The 11,148-nt window shown below is 43.3% G+C and overlaps 1 protein-coding gene across 1 annotated transcript; it reads left to right on the forward strand.

Annotated features, from left to right (window-relative positions):
- Positions 1-336: 336 nt before the first annotated feature.
- On the forward strand, positions 337-2,026 carry LOC149167202 ((R,S)-reticuline 7-O-methyltransferase-like). Its single transcript, XM_089432899.1, has 3 exons — positions 337-1,182; positions 1,293-1,357; positions 1,452-2,026. The coding sequence occupies exons 1-3, from the start codon at positions 432-434 to the stop codon at positions 1,791-1,793; spliced, it is 1,158 nt and encodes a 385-aa protein (XP_089289025.1). The 5' UTR covers positions 337-431; the 3' UTR covers positions 1,794-2,026.
- Positions 2,027-11,148: the final 9,122 nt, after the last annotated feature.

Here is an 11,148-nt window from a genome sequence, read left to right on the forward strand (position 1 = left end):
CTTTGCCTTCCACGAAATGTTAGCTCCAATGAACCCTTTTTGTTGTGAATCACATGTAGGGTTGAATTCCTCAATGTAATATTTCTTCTTTCTACCTACTTTTTTCCATACCTTTTGACGAAATTTCTCCACAACAAAGTTTGAAATTTCTCCCTGTGTAATTTTGTTTTATCTATGTCAATGGAAAGAGGATTCTCCAGCGGCCGCCCTTGAGACACATTTTCTTAGTTGCTTCTTTGACTGACCCAACTTTTTCGGATCTCACGGGGCTGTGCTTTTTTGACTGACGCAACTTTTTCGGATCTCACGGGGCTGTTCGTGCTATAAAATGCAATGCCTCCTGTCAGTCAGTGTTGTGAGTCTCTGCATGGTGGCCGGGATTCCAAGGCTCTTAATTCGCTATTTGCAATTGCTGCACAAGGGAATCGAATATGGGCGGTCTGGCTCTGAACAATGGCGGTGAATTCTGTACCGATGGATTCTTCGAAAGCGAAGAAGAGGAATTGCTGGGGCAGGCAGCTGCTTGGAAGTCCACATTCGCCTTTGTAGAGACGTTTGCCGTGAAATGCGTGGTTCTCTTGGGAATCCCCGACATGATCGCCCGGGAAGGGCCCCGCGCCACTCTTTCCCTAAACGAAATCGTGGCCAGGCTGCCCACTGAATCGCCTGATGCCGCCTGCCTCTTCAGAATCATGCGCGTCCTCGTGTCAAAAGGCGTTTTCCGCGCCACCGTTGTCGAAGGCGGAGACGCCGGTGCCTGCGAGACGAGATACGGGCTCACGCCCACGTCCAAGTGGCTCGTGAAAGAGCGGGAGTTGTCGATTGTGCCGATGGTACTGATGCAGAGCGACGAGAGAACCATGGCGCCTTGGCATCGTTTCAATGAGTGCGTGCTCGACGGAGGCGTCGCTTTCGAGAGGGCTAACGGGGCGGACATCTTTGCTTACGCCGCCGCTCATCCAGACTTCAACCATCTCTTTAACAACGCCATGGCCTGCAACGCCAGAATCGTGATGAAGGCGCTTCTGTCTAAATACCGTGGCTTCGATGGCTTGACTTCCTTGGTGGACATCGGGGGCGGAACTGGAACCGCCCTTGCAGAGATTGTGAGAGCTTATCCTTCCATCAGAGGCATCAACTACGACCTCCCTCATGTCGTGGCCACTGCTCCCCATTTGCCAGGTTACTAATAACACCTTTGCTTCACCAATGCTATATACACATAATCATTTTATACATATATTCACTTTTCCCTTTACCAGTCTGATCATCATATAAATGTATGTAAATAGGTGTGGAGCACATGGGCGGTAACATGTTTGAAACCGCGCCCTCTGCGGACGCCATATTCATGAAGGTAAGTCTTCAACTTGCTGAGTTGTCATGTAATTCAATTAGAATGAGGTGAGAGCACGTTTTGACAGTAAAATTTGTTTGTGCGATGTCATCAGTGGATCCTGCATGACTGGGGCGACGAGGACTGTATCAAGATACTGAAGAGTTGCAGGAAGGCGATCCCGGAGACCGGGAAGCTCATTATTGTTGACATGGTGGCGCTGGACTCTAATCAAAGATGCGGTGATAATAATAATATTGGTGGCCAGAAAGAGAAGCCGGTTCTGGATCCTAATTTAGTCCTAGAATTTGATCTGGTAATGGTGGCGCACTGCTCTGGTGGAAAGGAAAGAACGGAGGAAGAGTGGAAGAAACTTTTAGTGGAGGGTGGATTTGGTCGTTTTAAAATAATCACCATTCCCGATTTCCAGTCTGTGATTGAAGCGTTCCCTTCTTGATGATTGAAGACAATGCATTAATGGGTCACGAGACGCTTCTCATCTCCTTCGGAGACGTGGAGGATCCGTAGACACTGCTGTCCATTCGTGTTACCTCTCTCTGGGTAGATAATGCATTAACGGGTCACGGGACCCTTCTCATCCCCCGTTTTGGAATAAGCCTATGCGTTGGATAAAGCGCAGTTGTGTTTTAAAAGTATTTTCTAATGGAAAGAGGATAAGTAATTTTTTAATTTTCACCAAAGCACAAATGAAATGGTTTTTAAATTTTTTTTGGATAGTGTCATGGTAATTTTTTTTAGAATATTTTTTCTAATCTTTTTAGTTTAAATTATTTAATGAGTAAAATTCTAATTTTAATTTTAATTTTCTAATTAAAGTTTTAAATATTAATTATTGTGATTATATCTTAGGTATATTATAAAAGTTTTTTATAAAATTGAGAATATAATTTAAAATAAACAAAAATCTAATTGCATCCATAATTATGATCAGTGATGGTTGTTTAAAATAATTTAAATTTAGATTATAATGTTTGACATTTTTATTAGCAAAATATTGTAATGGATAAGATTTTTATTTTTGCGATCTATTTGTTATTATGAAATTTATGTTTTTTTTTAATTATGGAAAAAGGAAGTGTTATAGGAATTTTAATAGGAGGATGAGTGTCACGCCCCCAGGCCTGTGGTAGTCTTCCAACCGCTCTTGGCGATGTGCGGCACCACCGAACACTTTTTTTTCACCAATACTAATGTTCATGGACTACGCCTAATTCACTTTCTCTTATTTAGTTTGTGTTTCGCAACCAAGTATTATTAAGCATAACCTTTATACTAATGAACACCCATACTCATTCATTATCATCAGCAATTATAAAAGAGAACAACAATTGCACAGTATAAAGGGAGGGGCAACTCCCTAAACAATGAGTCTGCCCAACAATATATATTAATCAGTCTTTCTTCAATAATACAAGCTTCACAAGTATCCTTGGCAAAATCCAAGTCTATACTTAGCCAATTTTACAATAGAGGCAAAACAACCTTTTACAACCTTTGTGCACCCTTGCACGATGGGCGGGTACTCACCCGAGCCACCAAGACACCCTCGCCAAGTCTGGCACTACCAACACCTCCGCACGATCACCCCCGGCACACTTTGCCCAACGTCTTCACCCTTCACCGTGAGCGTTTTCACCAAGTGCGCTTTACCAAGGAGAGCGCATGAGCTATGCGCTTGACTCTCTTCAAATCTGCGCACAAGACACTCCTTTACCAAGAGCGAAGTGCGTATGATCGAATGAGCGAGTTGAATGATGTTTGAACGCTCAAATCGCAAACATATATACACATGGTTGAGTGTGGGTGGGCTGCCGAGCCGACTACCCACACAATGCCATACACACCCGTTCGAACGCCTGTAAAGTAGGCCTCACCCTTCCACCGTAGTTCGGCCAACCCCCATCGCAAACGCTCCATACATGGGTATAACCATCGCTCCACACTTAGTCGTTCACCAAATGTTCGTCGCATATCGTCGCATAATCGGGCGGTCGCTCCATCGTGCAGGCCAGCTCGTCCGCACCCGCGCCCTACCCGCGTGCAGCCTAACTCGCGTGCCCGCCCGCGCCTTCTCCCGCTCGCCCACGCGCTCGCCCGTCGTATGGCTTGACTCGCCCGCGCACCCGCCGTGCACGCCAACTCGCCCGCGCGCCCGATAACTAGCCCGCGCACCCGTGCCCATGCCCGGTCCGCCCAGCGCCCAATCGAGTTACTAACCAAGGACCTTACATCCTCCTCCACCTAAAGTTGTTGTCGTCCTCGACAACATACCATCTCGGTAGCCATCCACCAAGATCACCACTATCCATGATGTCAACTCCTCCACATACGACAAACATCCCTGCAACATATGTAGAACTCTATCTCCATCATGTCTCACCTTAGTGACCAACTGCCACCAAGCTCTCCATACCAAGGTATACACCTCAACGATATGCTGTGTATCAGATATTATCTCGATCCATGATCATCGACCCCTTTTCCGCAATCTCCACTGCAACATCCTGTGTCGACCTCATCATGTGTCATCCCTCCATGTAGTCTCTCATCAGATGCTAGCACATGTGTGCCAACATGTCGACCCAACAGCAACATCTCTCTGTACATTGGTACCCCTCATGACTCGAACTAGTCGGGTGATCAGTCCAACCATACGCCCAAATCACAAGAATGCACATCCTTATGCCACCACAAGTCTTTCCCTGACTTCTGCTACATCTTGGACTCATCAAGAATCTATCTCAATCTCCATGCTCAGGTCCATGGAAACTCCATCTCATCTGCAACATGTCCAAGCCATGGTCTTGTTGCACAAGAGTGTACAACCTCTCCACTAGCTCCTACATCTCCATAACAGCACCTGCACAACATCCTTTGCTTCGACACTCCTCATGGAATGTCCATGAATGACACCTCTATACATGCTCCTGCATAATGTCCCTGCACAACTGTCATGCTCCATGTCTCCACCCTGATGTCCATGACTCTAGTTGTCCATGATGTCCAACCCATGTAGACTCCATCCCAACATCTGGTCATCTGCATCCAAGTCTGCAATCTGTCATAAAGAAGCCTCCTTCCAAGGCCCCTTGCAAAGTTGGTGTGGTTCCTTCCTACCAAGGCCTCCACACCAACCTTTCTCCAAGGTTGTTTATAGAGAAAGGAGGGCCAGGAAGTTTCCTCCCTGACTCTCATCCACCCATGTATCAGATTGATGTTGTGTCCTCAAGTATCTATGCACAACCTCAATCTCCTCACATGTACATCCAAGCTCACCTAGCTTGTCCTTTGTCAACTGAAAGTCATATATGCCCATAGCATATCTGCAAAAGTCTACTATCCCAGCAAGATCCCTACCTCCATAATCCTCATCAACCACTGTCTCTGAAGTAGTACTTGGACTCCCTTCATTTGCAACTCCATTGTGAAGATCATCGGTAGAAGATGCTCCCATCAAGTGCCTCCATGTTCGTGAGATTGCCTTCTCACTTTCTTCATTCTTTTTCCCAGCTCTTGCAACGAAGTCAACCAACTTCCTTTCCATCGTTGTTTGAGTTACACTCCCAAGTCCTCTTTGCTTCACATCCTCATGCTTCACATTTGGATCTTTGGGATACAAAACCATAGAAGTCATCCTTGGCCTATACCCCAAGCAACTTCTTCTATTCATCGGTACTGTTATCACCAAAATAGGACCCTGATAGGCTGCTGATCAGACTATCTCAGTGTAACTATTTCAAACCAATCTTTTAGCTAAGGCTTAGCCTCCTTAGCCTGAGAGGGCTCTCTCAAAGGGTTAATGATATTGATTAAAGATATGGATAGATGGCTAACTCTATGGTTTGGATTTTATATGTTTGTAGATTGGAAGATGGAGACTTGCTACCATTGGGCTATGGAGTCAGTGACAGAGATAAGGACAACAAATAGCTCTTCTTATAAAACTGAGGCTTGTATATACTTCAATGAAAGAGTGACACATTCAAGAAAGTCTCAATAACTTGAAGCTCATAGGAGTCAGAGCATGTGGGCATGAATTCTGAGTAATGATACATCAAGGTATTCAAAAGGAAAGAATTTAAAGTGATAGATCATAGTTTAATACCTAAAGGAAGTCAGGGCATTCAGCATTTAAATATTCAGAACATAAACTCATATGGAACCACACAGTTTATAAATGTATACAGGAAGTCAGAGCACATTCAGTGAATTCTGAGTGATTATACATCCATACCACTGTAAGAATTAAGGAAAGGACAACATCACATATTCTGAACATACAAAATCTTTCATGAATCCTGAGTAATAAGCATTAAGACTATGTAAGTAAATCATTTCAAAGATAAAAGATGAAGCTCACTGAAGTACACTAAGAATCTCAGCTTCAGAAAAGTCCAACTGCTTCTGTATATATCAATCCCTGCATAGCATTTACAAAAGTAGTCTTTTTCTCTAACATTTTCCAACCCCTTGTACATCAGCTCTTCTGCTATATATAGAGCTCTTTACACTACTTAGATTCCTCTTCTAGGATGAGGAAAATTCGAATTCTACCTGACCTGACACCTAATGACACTCAAAACTAACTATTAAATGCAAATGACACCTAACTAGCAGTCCTAGAGACCTAATACAACTAGGAGTGTATCTCCTTATCATGATTACAACAACCTTATCTAAGCATTAAACACTCCTTTTGACAAACAAAAATCCATGAAGTCGAATTTGATGAAGCCCATAACCTTCCAGCTGGCCCTTGATGACTCCTCCTTTTGGTGTTCCTAGAAACTAGGACACTGTCCCTTGCTCTGTTTTGGCTGAAAAATAGGTCTTGGGACAGAGCTCATAACTTCTCGTAAAAAATGTATTTGGAAAAACTGAAGGAGGCTTTTGTAAAGCAATCCATGCTGAACAAAAACCTCTTGGTTTTTTGAAAAACCTTCCCTACCTCCCAGAATGTGTCTTTGACAAACCTGTGTCAAACAGAGAAATATGCCTGTGAAAAACTTGCACCTACAGCAGTTTCGTAGCGCAAGTTTTAGTCACCCGTTTCTCCCAGATCATAATCAATTTGAAGAAAATGAAAGAGGTTTTTCTATTTCAATGTGTTAGAAATAAAAACCTCTTTCAATTTCCAAAAATATGCTTTCAGTTTCTCTAGATACCTCCTGGAATTTAACCACCTAAAACAATTTTTTTTCCTGAAAAACGTTGCTTCAGTGATTTCGCAGTGCAAGGTTGAGCACGTGTATATGTCTTCATTTCTTGTATTTCCTTTTCGATTAGGGCTCAAACATTCTCAAGTGATCTGATTACACCTTTGCAGCAACATCCCTTTACCTTTACCTTTGATAGCTTCAGATGATGCCTTGTATGCCTTGTAGACATTCCCCTTTCAAAATTCCCGTTGCAGTGAGATTTCTTTATGGAGATTCTTGTAGCTGGCTCAACTGTATCTTTAAGTAATTTAAATTGTAATATACCTCCAGCTGCTCCTGAATTTGCAACCACAAGAAGTGTTCCCCTGCTTCCATGATGGCCACTTTACTTTCACTATTAAAGGAATCAATCACTGATAGCAACCACATTGCAACTGTTCTGGCCGAAACATAGGTCTTGGGACAGAGTTCATATATTCTCATAAAAGTTGTATTTGGAAAAACTGAAGGAGGCTTTTGTGAACCAATCCATGCTTAACAAAAACCTCTCTTTGTTTTTTGAAACATATTTCCTACTGCCCAGAATGTGTCTTTGAAAAACAGGTGTAAAACAGGAGATGAAAAACTGCACCTACGGCAGTTTCGTAACGCAACTTTGGTCATTAATTTCTCTCAGATCATAATGTATTTGGAGAAAGTGGAAGAGGTTTTTGTACTTAAGTATCTTAGGAATGAAAAACTCTTTCACTTTTTAGAGATGAGTTTTTTAACTGCTCAGAAACACTCCTAGAAGTTGACTAGTTAAAAACAAGGAGAGAAAGTTCCCCCTTTTTATGCTTTTCATTCTTATGCTTGTCTTCGAATCCTTCTGCTGACCATGTTGTCTCCTTTGCTTGATGTTTATACCTTGTAAGTAATCCCTTTCCTTGAATTGGGCAATCTCAAGGTTGGTAGACATCAATTTCTTTTCTGACTTCCTCAAAGCTACATTCTTCTTCTTGAGTGCTAACTGCCTTACTTGAGTTTAAATGGAAAACTCTGATGTATGTTGAACCTGAGCTTTGCCATATACTTCTTATGCATGAAAGGAGCATGAGAATAACCAAGACCAATTCTCCCTTACCTTACCCTTTTCCTTTGAAATCTTTTCAGTGATAACAGGTACCATCATGGTTCTCCATTCAGCTGTGATCAAGAGAATGTCCCGGTCCACCATTGGTATGGCTTGTGCAAGCTCCATAAAGTCCAGCCCCAACACCATAGAATGATCATCCATGTCCACAACCCTCAAGTCCAACTTTCCAAACCACGATCCTACTTTCACCTGAGTGTTCTTTAACACACCATCAACAGCTCTTATGGTAGAGTTGACTGCTTTGAAAGCACTCCATTCCCTCTCCATCTTTGCTTTCTTCCCAAAAGACTTTGCTGCCTTCCTGCTTAAGAAGCTATGAGTAGCTCCCGTATCCACCAAAGCTGCAAATCTCTTGCCCTTCACGGTTACCTGCACAAAACTTAGCTTCAAGGAATCACCTCCCTCTGTTGGCTTTGTCTTGCGCCTTATATCAGCAACCTTCTTCAAGAATTCGCCCTCAGAAGTGTTAATTGGCTCATGTTCCAACTTGACTTTCCTCCTAAGGTACTTCACCTCCTTGCTTGGCTCTTCTAAGCAACTTGATCCTGGTCCAGCTTGACTTCCTTCAAGTTTGTCCTCTATTGCATCCTGCTCAAGTGCACCAACCAAGTGTCCACTGACTAAGTTCATAGAACTAAACTTCTGAATGTCCTCTGGATTGTCTCGGTAGTGAGTTCCCAACCTGTCAATGTAGTCAAGCTCTTCCTGCTCAATAACAACAACCTTCTTACCAAGAAGCTTCTTCTTTATTTCTTCCTCAACTTGCTTGATTTCGGCTTCCACCCTGGTACTTTCCTTCCTTAACTGGGCTCTTTCATCAAAGAGCTCTTGAAGACCAAGGCCACTTTGTCGGATCTCCTCATCAAGTTCCTTGAGTTCAACATCTATCGTACTTCTGCATTGGCTCTTGAGTTCTTCAAGTTCCCTTCTTAGTTCCGAACAGCTCTCCCGAATCTTCATGTTCTCAACCTTCATCGAAACCCAGTCAGAACTCCACCGACTCATCTGTTCCAACACTTTGTACCAGAAGGCTTCAACTACATTATGGCTAGACTCACCTATCGTAGGTTCATCCACCATCTCTGCCTTTTCAGCCATCTCCACGTTCACCAAGTCCCTGCAATCATGAACCAACTCTTGTTCCACTTGTATGTGAAACAGCTTCCTTCACCTGCAAGTACCTGTCATCAACTTCCAAGTGTGTGCACACTTGCTTCACCCAGCCTCCTGCAAGACTCCTCCAAGTCTTCAGACTAGCTCTGATACCAACTGTCACGCCCCCAGGCCTGCGGTAGTCTTCCAACCGCTCTTGGCGAGGTGCGGCACCACCGAACACTTTCTTTTCACCAATACTAATGTTCATGGACTACGCCTAATTCACTTTCTCTTACTTAGTTTGTGTTTCGCAACCAAGTATTATTAAGCATAACCTTTATACTAATGAACGCCCATACTCATTCATTATCATCAGCAATTATAAAAGAGAACAACAATTGCACAATATAAAGGGAGGGGCAACTCCCTGAACAATGAATCTGCCCAACAATATATATTAATCAGTCTTTCTTCAATAATACAAGCTTCACAAGTATCCTTGGCAAAATCCAAGTCTATACTTAGCCAATTTTACAATATAGGCAAAACAGCCTTTTACAACCTTTGTGCACCCTTGCACGATGGGCGGGTACTCACCCGAGCCACCAAGACACCCTCGCCAAGTCCGGCACTACCAACACCTCCGCATGATCACCCCGGGCACACTTTGCCCAACGTCTTCACCCTTCACCGTGAGCGTTTTCACCAAGTGCGCTTTACCAAGGAGAGCGCATGAGCTATGCGCTTGCCTCTCCTCAAATCTGCACACAAGGCACTCCTTTACCAAGAGCGAAGTGCATATGATCAAATGAGCGAGTTGAATGATGTTTGAACGCTCAAACCGCAAACATATATACACATGGTTGAGTGTGGGCGGGCTACCCAGCCGACTGCCCACACAATGCCATACACACCCGTTCGAATGCTTGTAAAGTCGGCCTCACCCTTCCACCGTAGGTCGACCAACCCCCATCGCAAACGCTCCATACATGGGTATAACCATCGCTCCACACTTAGTCGTTCACCAAATGTTCGTCGCATAACCGGTCGGTCACTCCGTCGTGCAGGCCAGCTCGTCCGCACCCGCGCCCTGCCCGCGTACAGCCTAACTCACGCGCCCGCCCGCTCCTTCGCCCGTGCGCCCACGCGCTCGCCCGTCGTGTGGCCCAACTCGCCTGCGCGCCCGCCGTGCACGCCAACTCGCCCGCGTGCCCGCTAACTTGCCCGCGCGCCCGTGCCTGTGCCCGGTCTGCCCGGCACCCAACCGAGTTACTAACCAAGGACCTTACAGTGAGGGTTGGGCTATGGGGAATAGGTAAAACATATTATGTTTTACGTGATAATTTTTGTAGTAAGACTTTCATATTAGGCATGGAGGTGGAAAGATAAATTAGGTGAAGCCACTTAAGACATTAGATAACATATATTAAGGGTATATAATCTAATATTTCCCCTTCACTCAATCCCATATTATGTTTTAGCTACTATCTTACTTCAACCCCCACCATCTTAAGTAAAGCATATTAGGTGGGGTAAATATTAAGTAAAACATAATATGTTTTACCTAATATCTACCTCCACCACATCCTTATGCTTATGTTTTATCTAACATCTTTCCCAATCTTAACTCCCATATTAGGTAAAAATATAACATGTTCTACCTAATATCACTACAGATCCCCATATTAGGTAAAAAATATAAGGTGGAGGGAGATATTAGGTAAAACACAATATGTAATATATTTTACCTGATATGAATGTGGGGTAGGTATTAGATAAAATATATTAGGTACCTAATATGAGTGCGGGGGATGGGAGAGACATTAGATAAAAACATATTATGTTTTACCTAGTATCATGAACCTAATATGAGGGCGTGGGTTGCGAAGGATATTACGGAAAACATAATATGTTTTACGTAATATAGGGGGTTATTGGAACCTAAATTTATGTTGGTTCAACATACCTTTGGAGCTTTTGGAGATAATTAGTCAAGTGATTGACTAACTAGAGATAGTTAATTGAGTGGTTGACTATTGAAGCAATCATCTATGCAACCGACTAAATGGTCAACTAATTAATCGAGTAGTAAAATAGTAGAGCAACTGATGAGAATTGGATTCACTAGAACAATTGGCTCTCTGATGTGTAGAAATTTGATAAAAATTGCAATTACTGGAGATTTCGAACTGAAAACAAGAGAGACAAATTCTACTCTACTAATTTGTGGAATGAAAATCACAGTTTAGAATAGCATGCATAGTCATGTAACAATCAAAACAACTAGTACTCAATGATTTACAAGGGAACCCAACTGGGAAAAACCCCTCAACCTCTTTGCATTAATTCAAATGAAGAGGGAAGCTATTACAATTGCATGCTCCATCTCTGAGAACCACCTG

This window comes from Pinus tabuliformis, chromosome 5_1 (genome assembly GCF_031772625.1).
Source record: "Pinus tabuliformis cultivar Carrire ecotype Pingquan chromosome 5_1, CPIR1, whole genome shotgun sequence".
Classification (NCBI taxonomy): Eukaryota; Viridiplantae; Streptophyta; class Pinopsida; order Pinales; family Pinaceae; genus Pinus; species Pinus tabuliformis.